This window comes from Saimiri boliviensis, chromosome 12, assembly GCF_048565385.1.
Source record: "Saimiri boliviensis isolate mSaiBol1 chromosome 12, mSaiBol1.pri, whole genome shotgun sequence".
Lineage (NCBI taxonomy): Eukaryota > Metazoa > Chordata > Mammalia > Primates > Cebidae > Saimiri > Saimiri boliviensis.
The window spans coordinates 54,228,657-54,244,386 of NC_133460.1; the positions used below are offsets into that span (position 1 = coordinate 54,228,657).

A 15,730-nucleotide genomic window follows, 5' to 3' on the forward strand; every position below is an offset into this window, starting at 1 on the left:
GCTTGGGAGGCTGGGGCAGGAGAATCGCTTGAACTCAGGAGATGGGGGTTGCAGTTAGCCAAGATCATGTCACTGCACTCCAGCCTGGGCAACAGAGCAAGACTCTGTCTCAAAAATAAAAAGCATGTGGGATCTGGGGGCACTGGCATGGCTATTATCTGCCATTGTGAATAGAAATGTCCTGAGGTGACTCTTTAACTCAGCATCGTACTTGACACTTCTCAAGGAATCATTCTACATCATATATGTGTTCTTTTCAGCTGGTCAGTTTGAATGTAATACTTGCAGGTAAGTTTATCTCTAATCCTTTTATTACCTAAATGAACCAGCACTTACTCTGCTATCCACCAGTTGGACTAAAACTCACTCTTTTCTGGCAGAAGGGATATCTGTTTTATGATGATTGTGAGATCTGATTTTTATTCTCTAAGATAGAGTTTCTGATAAGAATATTGTCTCATATAAAGCTTTTCCTTTAAATTGACCACTGATTCTAGAAGATTAGTGTAATGTAAAGATCATAAGAATACTTGGGTGCTTTATACATATATTTATTAATATTTACATAGTTATTCATTGCTTATATAAATATATGTACATATTTATATTCACATATACCTATAGGTTCTGTTAAAAATAAGGTCACCTGAACTGAAATGAACTTCACAATTATGGTTTGTTTCTAATTGTCTTTAATAGTCAGTCCTAACATCAGCAACATACTGATCCAAAATTCAGTGTGGACAGAATTAGTGTTAAAAAGAATCCCTGTATTTTAAATGTTCAGGGATTTGCTAGTAATTACATTGTAGTTTTTATCATGCAAAAATGATGATTACAAATGCATTTGTTTTGGGCATTTAGTTATTTACTGATTTGTTTCAGAGGTACACAGTTTATTTTTATGCCAGAGAGAACATTCAAATCAAAGTAAATAAATCATGTCATCCAAGATCATTTACATCCTGTAAATGTCTACAAACAGAGGTTTACTTTCTCTGGGTAGATATGAGAGTTAGGGCTTCTAGTCATTTTTCCAGGACAGTAGTGATTTGTATATAAGCTAGAATTCATTCCTTTCCCCTGTATTTCCTAATTGGTAAATGTTCAAATGGATTTTTTTACACTGTGGAACTGCAGGTTTTTGTATCAGAGAATGCCTTGTTCATTAAACTCAAACAAGTGCATTAGCGTTGCCTATATCCATGTGTTCCCAACATGTTATTTTCCCAGGCCTAGGTTATTTACTTGGTTTATCCCACAATATTATTATATATTAGCCTTGATGATATCTTTACCATCAACTCTTAACATGCCAAATTGAAAGCAGTGTTTGCTAATTAATTTAGAGGAATGAATTCAAGTTGTCCATGGTTATGCTTTCTAAGACTTTTTCTTCCTTCCCCTTTTTGTCTCTTCACTAAGACAATATGAATGATGATTCAAGTAACTTGAAAGAAGGCAGTAAAGACAATCCCGAACCTCTAAAGTACAAACAAGTGTGGCCAAAAGGAACGAAGCGTGGTCTATCTAAGTGGAGGCAAAACAAAGAGAGGAAGACCGGATTTAAACTGAATTTGTACACCCCGCCAGAAACACCCATGGAACCTGATGACCAGGTGACAGTGGAAGAGCCAAAGGAGACTTCAGAAGGAAAAACTAGCCCCACTCCCATCAGGATCGAGGAGGAAGTCAAGGAAACTGGGGAAGCCCTGCTGCCTCCAGAGGAAAAAAGAAGGGAAGAAGCATGTGCACCTGTAAGTCCAAATACATCACCAGGTGAAAGACCAGAAGATCTCATCAAACCTGAGGAAGAGGAAGAGGAGGAGGAAGAGGAAGAAGAGGAAGAAGAAGGAAATGTAGAAAAAGATCCAGATGGTGATAAAAGTGAAGAAAAAGAGGAACCAGAAATCTCCACGGAGAAAGAAGACCCTGTGCGTTTGGATGATCATGAAGAGGAAGAGGAAGAGGACGAAGAGCCATCTCACAACGAGGACCACGATGCAGATGACGAGGACGACAGCCACATGGAGTCTGCCGAAGTGGAGAAGGAAGAGCTGCCCAGAGAAACCTTCAAAGAAGTACTGGAAAACCAGGAGGCTTTTTTAGACCTTAATGTACAGCCTAGTAACTCGAACCCAGAGGTCTTAATGGACTGTGGCGTCGACCTGACAGCTTCTTGTAACAGTGAGCCCAAGGAGCTTGCTGGGGACCCTGAAGCTGCACCCGAATCTGACGAGGAGCCACCTCCAGAAGAACAGGCACAGAAGCAAGACCAAAAGAACAGCAAAGAAGTCGATTCAGAGTTCAAAGAGGGAAACACAGCAACCGTGGAAATCGACTCTGAGACCGTCCAGGCAGTTCAGTCTTTGACCCAGGAGAGCAGAGAACAGGACGACACCTTTCAGGATTGTGCCGAGACTCAAGAAGCCTGTAGAAGCCTACAGAACTACACCCGTGCAGACCAAAGTCCACAGATTGCTGCCACTCTGGATGACTGCCAACAGTCAGACCACAGTAGCCCGGTTTCATCCGTCCACTCCCATCCTGGCCAGTCCGTACGTTCTGTCAACAGCCCAAGTGTCCCTGCCCTGGAAAACAGCTATGCCCAAATCAGCCCAGATCAAAGTGCCATCTCAGTGCCATCTCTGCAGAACATGGAAACCAGTCCCATGATGGATGTCCCATCAGTTTCAGATCACTCACAGCAAGTCGTAGATAGCGGATTTAGTGACTTGGGCAGTATTGAGAGCACAACTGAGAACTACGAAAACCCCAGCAGCTACGATTCTACTATGGGAGGCAGCATCTGTGGAAATGGATCTTCACAGAACAGCTGCTCCTATAGCAACCTCACCTCCAGCAGTCTGACACAGAGCAGCTGCGCCGTCACCCAGCAGATGTCCAACATCAGCGGGAGCTGCAGCATGCTGCAGCAAACCAGCATCAGCTCCCCCCCGACCTGCAGCGTTAAGTCTCCTCAAGGCTGTGTGGTGGAGAGGCCTCCGAGCAGCAGCCAGCAGCTGGCTCAGTGCAGCATGGCTGCTAACTTCACCCCACCCATGCAGCTGGCTGAAATTCCCGAGACGGGCAACGCCAACATTGGCTTATACGAGCGAATGGGTCAGAGTGATTTTGGGGCTGGGCATTACCCACAGCCGTCAGCCACATTCAGCCTTGCCAAACTGCAGCAGTTAACTAATACACTTATTGATCATTCATTGCCTTACAGCCATTCCGCTGCTGTGACTTCCTATGCAAACAGTGCCTCTTTGTCCACACCATTAAGTAACACAGGGCTTGTTCAGCTTTCTCAGTCTCCACACTCCGTCCCTGGGGGACCCCAAGCACAAGCTACCATGACCCCACCCCCCAACCTGACTCCTCCTCCAATGAATCTGCCGCCACCTCTTTTGCAGCGGAACATGGCTGCATCAAATATTGGCATCTCTCACAGCCAAAGACTGCAAACCCAGATTGCCAGCAAGGGCCACGTCTCCATGAGAACCAAGTCAGCGTCTCTGTCACCAGCCGCTGCCACCCATCAGTCACAAATCTATGGGCGCTCCCAGACTGTAGCCATGCAGGGTCCTGCACGGACTTTAACGATGCAAAGAGGCATGAACATGAGTGTGAACCTGATGCCAGCCCCAGCCTACAATGTCAACTCTGTGAACATGAACATGAACACTCTCAATGCCATGAATGGGTACAGCATGTCCCAGCCAATGATGAACAGTGGCTACCACAGCAATCATGGCTATATGAATCAAACGCCCCAATACCCTATGCAGATGCAGATGGGCATGATGGGCACCCAGCCATATGCCCAGCAACCAATGCAGACCCCACCCCACGGTAACATGATGTACACGGCCCCTGGACATCACGGCTACATGAACACAGGCATGTCCAAACAGTCTCTCAATGGTTCCTACATGAGAAGGTAGACAACATGGGCAGTCCACACAACCTACCAGGCATCACTATTGGATTGATCTGCACAAATACCTTTGAAGAGTACGATTTCAAAACCAGCAATTGGTGTGAATGCAAAAACATTTGTTGGCACCATTTATTTAAAAAAAAAAAAAAAAAAAAAAAAAAAAAAAAGCTGTATGCAGCAGAAAGCCTTATACAAGTTGTTTTTCTTTTTTTCCTTTTTCTTATTTTCTTTTTTTTTTTTTTTTTTTTTTGGTACCTTCATTTCTGTTACTTTTATATGAAATTCTCTGCAAAGGAAGGCCTCTCTTGGGACTACAATTTGGAGGCAGCCACTGGTTGTGCCTGCTTCTGTTAAACAATGTGGATATCAAGCCCCCCCAAATTATCTGTTTTAATATTGAACCTAGAGCTTTTGTTTTTCCTTCCCTGTCCACTCCATGTAAATGCCTTTAGCATTTCAGTTCTTGTATATTTTGTTTAAGGTGACACTTCAGCATGCCGCTAATGTCTTTGTTAGTGACAGTGCATTTTGTAGTACTGTACAAGTGTTGTGCTAACAGTAAGCCATTTCTTAAGTTTTTTGCCTTGATTAGGGTGCCCTAATTTGAGGGTTTTAAAAAAAAACTATATTTTTGTTAATTATAAAACTGTAAAGAGCTATAAAAGCTATTCCCATTTGGTTAGTCAAAAGGGTTTTATTGCTAAATGTTTGGTGTAAAGTTGAGACCCTTTTCCATTTTGGTGACAGATTTCTTTGGGGAAAAAAGGCAGCTTTCTGTTTTATAAATGCAGACTTCTGTTTATTGAATGAAGCATATCTCAGTGTTTATCTGTCAGGTTTTGAAACATTTCATATATGTCCAAATACTTGGCAGGATTTAAAAAAAAATAGTGAATTTGGTGTAAAGTTGCTATTTTATGGAAATGCCTCTAACTTTACATTTTCATTCCATCTGTAGATTTTTCTATCTTTATAAAATATTGGAGTTATTTTTTAAGGAAAAATAGAAAAGTAGCTTGTGAATAGCTCAAACTAAGCTTACAAATCGCATGTAAAAAAGCAAAAAAGTTATTTGTGTCTGTTTATATTGCTTCCTTTTTTGTAGCCTTTGTACCTGTACAGGGTGACAGTAAGGGCCAAGCAGGAGAGGCGTAATCCTTGTATAAAATAGGATCCAGCGACACTCTTGTATTTATCTGTTCTCTTTTTAGTCAGTCACTTCAAAAAAACAAAAAACAAACAAAAAAAAGCTGTACATTTTAACATAAAATAAATTATGATGAGCCATTTTTAGCCTCTTGTGTCCTGTCATATTATGATTGATAGAGAATGACCAATGGAACTGTATCATGTGTCACGCCTCAGAACACATACACATTTTGGGAAAATAAATTATTTAGTGTAAATTGGAGTTATGGGATTTTCTGATTTGTTTTGACTTTGGGGTAGGGGTTGGCAATAAATAAGAGTAATATCTAATAAAAACCATCACATATACCAAATACCTATTTAATAAATTAATTTATAATGGATTTTAATGCTTTTCATGAAAGTTTATTTTATGCGAGTGCATACCTTCTGTATGCCAATCATTGTCTTTAAAATAAAGTGAAATTGTTTTTTTCTTTTGGACTTTGATCTTCATTTGCAAAGAGATCCCGCACAAATACCCAGCTGCCTCACTCGCACAGTCTGTATAAACACCCCTCTGAGCCTCACACCAGGGTAGCAAACTTCCTTTTTATAAAGATTAATACCAAAAAAGTACCCAATTTGGGATTGTATGTTTGAAAAATCATTTTCTGTTTTTGAAAGTGTGAACGTTTTGCTCTGTTGTGAATGATTAATTGTACGTTTTCTTTAGAGCCTAAAGTTTAGACCCCCTGCCAAAAGTGAATATTCACAAGTGTGGTGTTCAGAGAAAGTTCTGAGTGTCACTTGAATTTGGTTATTTGAGCAGCAAGTCTAAAAATGAATGCTTGACTTAGCACCTGTGTGGAACCGACCTGTTAAGCTCTCCCAAGTGTCTGACCATGGGTGCTTGCAACTCCTCTCTTAAGCAAGTCACTACCCTGTGGAGGAAAAGAGTGGCTTTTGCACTGCTGGTTCTACACAAAATAGTTAGATGTTGTACAGAGTGTAGACATAAGCCTTAAAGTGGACCCAAAATCTTGCAAAGGCAGGCTAGAGCATATATACCAGAATAAAACGTCTCATGCAGATGGAGGATACCCAGTGGAGTTCTGCCTTGTACTCTCACCCTTATCATTCTTTCACAGTGACAAAATATATTGGGTTTAGTGTCAGGATTTTATCTTTTAGTCCCTTCCTTCCTCAACTGCAAAGTCAATGGGGGTAATATCTGTAATAGCCGAGGGAGGGCTTCCAAGAAGACATCTGCAAGGGCCATCGGCACACAGGGAAGAGATCCATTGAAGGTGCTGTGCTATTAGGAAAGAAAACCTCTCAGCTATCCTCAGGGTGGGAAATGGTGGTCTATGCCTGCACGAATCCAATGCTGCATCCACTCAGGAGTGGCTGAGGACTGGGCAGCCCGTTGAGCCATACGTTGGGCAAGAGGCTGCCTGAGCCCCGGAGGTGGGATGGGGGCCTGGAAGCAATCTGATCGGGAAGTTACACAGAGCCCCCCATGAGCCCCAACATGAAACACTCACATATTTAGTTTCTTTCCTCTTGGGTTAAGGTTCTCTGGGAGCTGAGATTCCCCTCTGTGTTCCCTTTGGCCGTGGCCTGCTAATCACACCTTTTGGTTTGTACAATGTCTGGGTTCCCATACCCTGCCTGCCTAAGAGCCCTCTAAGGGAGCTTGTGGAAGAGTCCTGGTCGTTGCCCTAGACCTGCCAAACCAGGATCTAAGAACAGTCCCAGGGACACCTTGGTTCCCCAGGCTCCCTAAGGACTGCAGCGTAGTTAGGACTGGGAGCTCCCTAGCTGGCCCCAGTTCCAACCTTCCTTGATGGAACAGAAAGTCTTAGCATGGGAAGGTAACTGCTGATCTGAGACGGCCTCAGAACACCCTGCCCTCCACCTACCCACTCTCATTAGAGAAATCAGTTCACATCTGAATGTGACGCCAAGGATCTGGGAAAACAGGAACTTGGATTCATCAAAACTGAAATACCGACACCATTAGATTGAGATTCATTAACAGGCCACATCATTTAAAACCGTAACTGTATTCTGTTCTTTATAAGATGTACGAAGTGGTGGTCAGTTGCCAGCCTCACTTTTTAATAGTTTCAAGTGGTACCTAACTAGGTATAAGGGCATCCGCCTTCCTTGCCAACATTATATTTTAGAAATAATGACTCAACAATCTTGTCACAAAGCTTTCACACATTCCTCCCACACACACACCCTGTGCAGGAAATGGGGCCGTTGTTTCCAATTTACAGATCCGGAGGTTGAGGCTCAGATTTCGCTACGGTAATTGCCCAAACTCACCCAACTAAAATTTGTGAGCTGAAACAAACCCAGGTCCTTCCAAATTCCGGCTCTTTTTTTCTAGAACACTATACTCTGTGAAAGGCCCTAACCTGCCACCTCTCTGATTTAAAGGCTTGGCTAATGAATACATGATGCTGTAAAAACTGTTAAGTGCTATATAAATACAAGTCCCTTTGTGGCTGCAAGCAAGCCTTGGTCTACAATCAGTCTTAGATAGGGTACAAGTATTATTACATTAAGAAGCAGCACCTTCCATTCTCTATACACAGGTTTCCATCATTCCTTCCACCTTCTCCATCCTCTTTCCTGGACCTTCCCCGTCCACCCAGGCTTAGCTATAAACATTGATGTTCTGCAACACTCGGGTCCTCTCTTCTCTCATCATCTCAACTGGTATGATGACTTAAAATTCCACCTCTCTGCAGATGACACCCGGAATTACATCCCCAGTTGTGAACGTTCTTCTGAGCTTTAGATGGTACGTCAAATGACCTGGGACACCTTTTGTACATCTGCATGACAACTGAGCTGATTTCCAACCCCTCCTCCATTCCTGCTCTGGTTTCCCCCCATCTCAATATTAAAGCACTGCCAAGAAACCAGATCAGGTGGCCCTCATTTCCTCTCCCCATCTCGGCAGGTCCCATCCATTTTCTGGGTTAATTAAAAAATAATCTTGAATACTAATTCCCTGGAGCTGTCTGTCCAGGCCACCTCCTCCTTTCCTGTCAACAGCCTCCTAACTGGTCTGGCCTCGCTTCTTAACTCCCTACAACTTTGTTCTCCATACTTCAGCCAAAGGATCTTTCCAGAGTAATCTTGAAACAGATCATACCATTCCTCAGCTTAAAACTCTTCAGTGAATCTTCTGTGAACCTAGAATAGAATCAAGTCTCTCGGCCCCTCTCCTTGCACACCCGCTCTCAGCCCCCAGCTCCGGCCTCACTGATGGGCAGTTCCTGAGCCTTGAATGCTCCAGCACATTTGGAAAGTTTGTACTTCAAGCCTAAGAGAGGTCTTCCTGGACCACCCCGCCTAAAGAGGGTTTCTCCCCTTTCCCGACTTTTCTCCACTTCCGTGCCTATTTCCCACATTGTGCTTTATCACAATGTGCATTTTTATTTTTCCTCTTGGCCGCAACCCAGTTTTTGGCATGTGGTAGGTTCTCAGTAGACATTTGGTGACCAAACAAATATCTAATATCTTACTTCTGAAGACTTGAAACACTTTTGCAAAAACTTCTGTTTCTCTTTTCTCCTGCCTCTGGCTCCCGGGAGTCATCTAGAAGAAACCAGAACTGCCCCTTTGCCCTTCTTAGCTTCTGCTGCCCTGAGGAAGGTGTGGGGTGCTCGGGAAACACCAGCAATACACCTAGCTATGCTCCATCTTCCCCAGCGTGAATTCATCTAAATATAAATATTCATTGAAATGGAATTACTGGCTTCTCTCTGGACATGGAACAGATCAGAGCTAAGCAATAAATGAGTTCAGATGGGGGAAGCAAAATCCCTACATTGGGGCCATTATGACCCTGGGTCCCTTTTGGTCTGCATCTCTTTCTCAAGAGCCAGGATATGGTCCCCTTACACCCAAATATGGGTCATTAAGCAATTCCATCATCACACACCTAGTATTGCTCTCCCCCTCACAGCCATATGAGTTATGACTGATAGACCCGATCTCTGTCAGGACTGTCGCATTTTCAGAGGGAACGTGTCCCCTTTTCTATCTTAGCACCAAGACATACCAATTCACTGCACATTTCTATTTCTGTATCATCTTTGCCTTTTTGTTTTGTGACCCCTTTGCAATATTTCAGGTTTTAAAATGTATTAGAAGACCAGTGCTCTTACCATGACGGCATCCCCGAGAAACGCCCCCTGAAACTCCGTGTGCATGTTAACATGAGGGCCTTGGCTCCTGCTGGGCCACGGCGACTCTCAGAGCAACTTGGGGCAGTCCCAGGAAGCCAGGCCCAGCCACAGAGGCCCAGGCTTCAAGTCCTCCTCTCTGGCACAAAAGCAGAGGGTCTCCCCAAAGGTCACAGGGTGACTCAGGTGGTTTACACATCTACTGAGCCCCTGGACTCTCTCCTCCACCCATCAATAACTTCCTCTTTCATTCTGCTGAAAACCACCAACAAACTGAAGCACAGGGCCCCTTTTCGTATTTTCCTAGAAGGCCTTTATCACATTTTTTCTGCTTTCTCAGGCAGGCTCCATTTCCGGTCCTTGACAGCTGGCATCTCCAACAGCAGCACCTCTCTTTGGGTTCTGCCTGGTTTGGGATTCCTGGCCCTGGAAGCTGCCGCTACCCGCTTCGTGCCTGCGGCCATTTTCTCCTTCAGAGTGGAAATCACACAGTCATGGCACCTGGCTTAGCTCTCAGGGAGGCAAACTCCACACCTGAGCTTAGCTGGCTGCCCCATCCTCCATTCCACAGCAGACAACAATTTGCAAATACTTTCTGCTATGACTGAAAACGAGCTTGTGTTGCTTTGATTAGAACCCACGTGAAAAGAGCCTCCCTGAGCTCCTCCCTAAAGACGGTCTCCTCCCTTTTTCTCCCCCAGCTTAGAAAGTTGTCCAAATTCACCACGTTTTTTTTTGGGTAGTGGCAGCCCTGGGTAAGAGTCTGAGGAGCCCGTTCCTCGGGGATGCCATCATGGTAAGAGCACTGGCCTTCTAATACATTTTGAAACCTTTTCCCTTGGGAAAGTGGGGTAAGCCTAAAGCAGGAGCCTCTGTACAGGGGTTCAGGACCTCTCCCCACCCTGCTGGAGGAGCACATCTAGAGATGGTAGTGTGAGCCTGGGGGTTCCGCTGAAAAGACAAACAGGTGCAGGGGATGCCGCGGAAATGCAGGACACCCAGGAAGGAGCCTTCCCTCCGCTGCATAGGCGCTCCTGTGACATGGCTTGCCTGGTACCGTTCCGTGGTTGGAAAAGCAATTTCTATTTTAAATTACTTTTTATAAGCACATGACTTTCCTTTCAGACAAAGCCAAACATTTAATCACAGCATAATGCCTACACATTTTTAAATCCTTTCCCTCTTGCATCTCACCAAAAAAACAGAAACAATGCAGGAGACTGCATCACGTGCTCCTCTGTGACCCAGAGCCAGGGAGCCCGTCCCTCCCATTTTTGCTGAGAGGCCGAGTACCTGGCTTTCCCTGGGGGTGGCTCTGGGTCCCCCCGTCCCAGCACACATAAGGAAGTTGAACAAGATGGCTGGAGGAAATCGAGCTTCAGCTTCACTGTTCCTTCTCTGGAGTCCTAGGCCAGAGTTCCGCCTCTCCTCTGTGTGTCCAAGTGCCTCTGCTGGCCCAGTGAGGCGGGCCCTACAGCTCCCTGCCGTCGGCCTCCTCACCGTCCTGGCGCTGGGCCTGTCGCCTCTGCTGCACGAGCTGCTTGTCCAGTTCCCGGAGCTGCTTCAGAAAGCCCCGGTTGGGGAGGACGCAGCGGTTCTTGGCCACTTGCTGGATGGCATCCACCAGGGTCATGTCCTTGTGGATCATCAGGTAGGCCAGGACCAGGGTGGCTGACCGGCTGCGGCCCATGACACAGTGAACCAAGATCTTACCTGCAATTGGAGCGGGGAGGAGAAACCCCACACTGAGGAGCAGATGTGGGGGCCGTGGGCAGGGCCCACTGCCATCCTGTCACCCTCTCACCCACAGCAAGTGACCCAGCACTGTGCCCCACAGCTGCCCCCTCTATAGAATGGGGACACTCTTGGTGCCTTCTTCACAGGGTTGTTGAGAAGGCAAATAATCCTGTAAATAACTTGATTTTAGCACATTTTGTTTATGCTAACGAATGGCTGCTGAGCTCCCACAACATGGCGGGGCTGCCCTTCCCCTGTGCACCATGGCCAGAAAGCAGGCACCTCCTTCTTGATTGTTGTTTCGGTTCTGGGGGAGGCTGGCCCCAGAGTCTCCCTGGCATGACCACACTCCCGGGGTGTGGACGTGTCCAGCTGGATAATTTCTAGCCCTGGCATTTGAATCCCCACGGGCCGTTCCGGAGGTGCCGGGCCCCTGGCCAGCCCTGCTGATAACCAAAGTGTTTCTTCCTCTCCCAGAAAACAGGGTAATTCTTTCTATCATGACTCAATACTTGAAACAGATGAAAGCTGTAGTTCATTAAGCCCTTTAGGGGCCTGATGTCTATTAAGTGGCAGAGGGGAGGGGAGAGAGAGTTGGAAGGGAGATGGAGGGGGTGGGAGAAAAGGGGGAGGTGGAAGGATCAAGAGAGAAAGGGGAAGAGGAGAGACAGAGGACACTCAGCTCTGGTAGGAGCTCCAAGAGCTGAATTTTGTTTTCAAGACCAGGGTATGAAGCCGGGTACAGTGGCTCACACCTGTAATCCCAGCACTTTGGGAGGCCGAGGTGGGCATATCACTTGAGGTTGGGAGTTTAAGACCAGCCTGGCCAACATGACAAAACCCGGTCTCTACTAAAAATACAAAAATTAGCCCAGCATGGGATGCACCTGTAGTCCCAGCTACTCAGGAGGCTGAGGCAGCAGAATTGCTTGAACCTGGAAGGCGGAGTTTGCAGTGAGCTTAGATCGTACCACTATACTCCAGCCTGGGCAACAGAGCAAGACTTCATTCCAAAAAAAAAAAAAAAAAAGAAAGAAAGAAAAAGAAAAGCAAACCCAAATCCAGACTCTCTGCTACTCCTCAATTGCATGCTTTCAAGAGTGACTCAAAGGTAGGCCTCTGTCACTCAAATCAGACATAGGCTGAGGCTGTTACCCTGCACCATACCCCAACCCCTAGCCAGGTGTGTGCCTTGCCAAGCAGCCTCTCTCCTTGCTTTCAGGAGATGCTCTATGCCCATCTCCCATGCACTATCTGGGAACCTGCCTTTCTTAACAACTTGCAAGGAAATTCTGGTAGAGCCCCAACTTCTTCCCAAGAGCTTCTAGGTGTGTGGAAGTCCTGAGAAAAAGGATGCAAGGTGTATTATGAACTGCTGGAGCTGGAGGGAGATAGGGCAGGAGACCCTTTAAACAGTGAAAATAGGTCAGGCGTGGTGGTTCACGCCTGTAATCCCAGCACTTTGGGAAGCTGAGGCAGGTGGATCACTTGAGGTCAGGAGTTAAGAGACCAGCCTGGCCAAGATGGTAAAAACCCGTCTCTACTAAAAAATGCAAAATTTCGCCGGGCGTGGTGATGGGCACCTCCCAGCTACTCAGGAGGCTGAGGCAGGAGAATAGTTTGAACTCAGGAGGTGGAGGTTGCAGTGAGTAGAGATTGTGCCACTGTACCCCAGCCTGGGTGACAAAGCGAGACTCCATCTCAAAAACCAGAAACAAAAACAAAACGGTGAAAATCTGGTCTGGTTAAAGCTTATTAGAAGCAACAGAGAATCAACCTCCTGCTTGAAAGCAGGCTTCATTTATTTATTCATACCTCCTTTATCCATAATAGATTTTAAGACGGCTTCAAAAGCCAGCTATGGACTGTTTAAGAACAAGAAGGAGCAGACAAAAGGAGTGTGTGATACTAAAGTCTGATCTTTAGCACCTCATGACATTTGCCCTGGAGTTTCTTACAAGACTTCATTAAATTAAAACCACACTAATTCACCTTGGAGGATGCTGCATCGGGAGCAGTTAAGGCAACCCAAGTGGGGTTCCCGTGGCAGTATTTTGTGAGTACTTCTTTTTCTGATGAAGACTGACAAGTTCATTTTTTCAGATCCTATAACCAGCTGTCATGCCTTACCCTCCACAATATTTGGTGACCTCTTATACAGCAAAGTCACCAGGTGCTCAAAATAAGGGCAGAGGACTCTTCCGTGAGGCCTCAGTGACAGAAGGAATCCCTGCTGGCAAGCAGGTGTCCCAATGGCACTGCCTCTGATTAGCTCTGTGACCCTGGGCACCTCACTTGGCTTCTCTGAGCCTCTGTTTGCCCAGCTGTCAGGGCAGGATCAGAGATTAGATTATCTATGAGATATTTTAAGAGTGACTGAGGTTGCCTGGGGAGTTCTTTCTAAAGGGTCAAGTCAGGGTAGGGATGGGGTGGGAGAGGGCCCCAGAGGCTGATTACAGCCCATGATACAGCTCCACAGCACCACAAGGAATGCTTTTCAAAAAGAGTGAATAAAAGACTGGCCGTGAGAAGCTGGGTAGGGGGAATGGTGTACACTTGGCTGAAACCAGTCGATGGAGAACAAAGAACAAAGACAAGAGGAAGCAGAGTGATGCCTTGCTTTTTGGCCAGACTGCCCATCCACACCTCTTACATCAAGAATGTAAGAAACATACAAGTGGGTCTGGTTGGCACTAAAATGCCAAGTGCATCCCTTAGTTTTCCCTTGTGTCCAGCACTAAAATGCAAAGCAGTGTCCTTTGGTTTTCCCTTGGGTCCAGCACTAAAATGCCAAGCTACATCCCTTGGTTTTCCCTTGGGTCTGGCACTAAAATGCCAAGCAGTGTCCCTTGGTTTTCCAGTGCACGTCTAGACACAACTGGGCCACCCACTCCATGTGGCAGGTGGGCTGAGCACCTGCTGTCCACTGGATATGAAGCCTATGATATTGCTGCTGCTGAGTTAGTGGGAATTTTGTTTGGTTGCTCTGGCCACTCAGGGCATTGGGTTGCTTTAGTTTGTCCTTTGTAGCATTTTAAGAAATTTCAATCTGTTGCCAAGACCTAAAAATCAGGCGATTTTATAGTAAAATCCAGATTGGAGACTTCTGAAAAGTCAGATCTCCCACATTTGCACTGACTCTCACAAGACAAGCATTGGCTGAGGCTGAGTGGCAGGTGCCCCTCTGAAGCGGGTACAGGGCTCTCTGCTTAGCCACAAGCGCCCGCTACCCTCATCCCCGTGCTATACATGCAGCCAGTTGTATTTGTTTACACTCTGCATGGTTCTGCAGGTTAGGCGTTTGAACCCTGAATTGAGGAAGTCTTTAGACATGCCGGTGCAAAGGTGCTGAGAGCAGAGCCCAGCCTGCCATCTCCCATTGGGTCATGTCCTGCTCCCCATCCCTAGCCATCCAGTCAAGTCCCGGCATCCCCATCCATTCATTCTATCCCACTCATAGTCTCTGATTAGAGTATATACTCTCTTCCCTTGGCCCTTCGTTTGCTAGGTGCCACCTGGTCTAACAGTCACGATCCACAGCAGCCTGACACCTCCTCATGATGTTCTGTCATCTGCCTAGGCCTAAGCTTCTACTTGAGAGCCTGATTCTTTCTGGATTTGGCAGTGGGGGCAGACTCTAAAACGGAGTGCCAGGAACCTAAAACAAGCTTTCATGTGAGTATATCTTACAGTTCAAAGTTGGAATGTATTTTTTTTTGAGACTGGAAACTTTATGATGATGATGTGCACATGCGGGCGTGATTATATTCTTCACGGTATATGACCACACTTTATCAAAAACATCCGAGAGCCTGCTGTCCGCCAGGTTCTGTGCTAAGCGCTTTATGTGTATTATTGCTGATCCTCATTAGAACCTCTGAAGGTAAACATTTTTATCGCCGGATGGAGAAACCAAGGCTGAGAGAAATCACATTGTTAGTAAATTGTGCGACAGAAATTTAAACCCAACCATGTCTTTTCCAAAGCCTGCCAGGACCCTTCCATGAAGGGTAAGGTCTAAAATATAGTAATGGCAAGTGAGTGCATTTAACAGAAACTGAAAGATTAGGTTGCTGCAGTGTTTTTTTCATGTCAAATATGTTTTCAGTTAACATCAAATACTATGAGGCAAATTTTACCTTGTGGTGATGACTCAGCTCAGTTGCTTTTTTGATCCTGCTTGGAAACTCAGAATGTACACAGCACAAAAGACAGTTCAAAAATAGACTCATAAAAGGAAGGCTTGGAAATGAGGCATCTTCTAATACAAGCACGTTAGCTCTAAGGGTTTTTTTCATTGTGACATTGCTTTCTGAGCCAAAATAATGACATATTGTTGGTGGCTACGGTTGGCTGTGGGGGCAGGGCCACCTCAGGATACCCATTAAGGTCTGTTACTGTCCAGCAGACCTGGCCTAGGCCCAGTCCCAGTTTGCAAGTTCCTGCCGCTGACAGTTTGGTCAGTCACTGAGACTTGTCATCACAACCTCTTGTGGCAAGAAAGGCTTTCAGTAACTGGATACCCTGAATTATGTGATGGCCCCACAAAGGGCTGTGTGACACATTGGGCTGAAGTCAGAGCACAGATTAGGGAGCTGAAGTCACTCTGGCCTCTGTGGAATGCCACTGAAGTACACCCTGCAGCAATAACTGTATATTGTCTTACCCTCCATGGGTACCTAAGCTGTGCCCTTCTCTCCAGAATAGC

At 45.8% G+C, this 15,730-nt stretch overlaps 2 protein-coding genes across 12 annotated transcripts in view; one reads left to right on the plus strand and one right to left on the minus strand.

The window, feature by feature from the left end:
* KAT6B (lysine acetyltransferase 6B) overlaps window positions 1–5,575 on the plus strand; it is a 211,371-nt gene extending 205,796 nt beyond the window's left edge. For all 10 annotated transcript variants that reach the window (XM_074382431.1, XM_074382434.1, XM_074382435.1 and 7 more), the window contains one exon: window positions 1,426–5,575. In XM_074382431.1, the coding sequence (XP_074238532.1) occupies window positions 1,426–3,950 (2,525 nt within the window). In that variant the 3' untranslated portion in view covers window positions 3,951–5,575. The remainder of the gene's footprint in view (window positions 1–1,425) is intronic.
* Window positions 5,576–5,601: 26 nt separating this feature from the next.
* DUSP29 (dual specificity phosphatase 29) overlaps window positions 5,602–15,730 on the minus strand; it is a 43,870-nt gene continuing 33,741 nt past the window's right edge. For both annotated transcript variants that reach the window (XM_010350477.3, XM_003939780.4), the window contains one exon: window positions 5,602–10,998. In XM_010350477.3, the coding sequence (XP_010348779.3) occupies window positions 10,757–10,998 (242 nt within the window). In that variant the 3' untranslated portion in view covers window positions 5,602–10,756. The remainder of the gene's footprint in view (window positions 10,999–15,730) is intronic.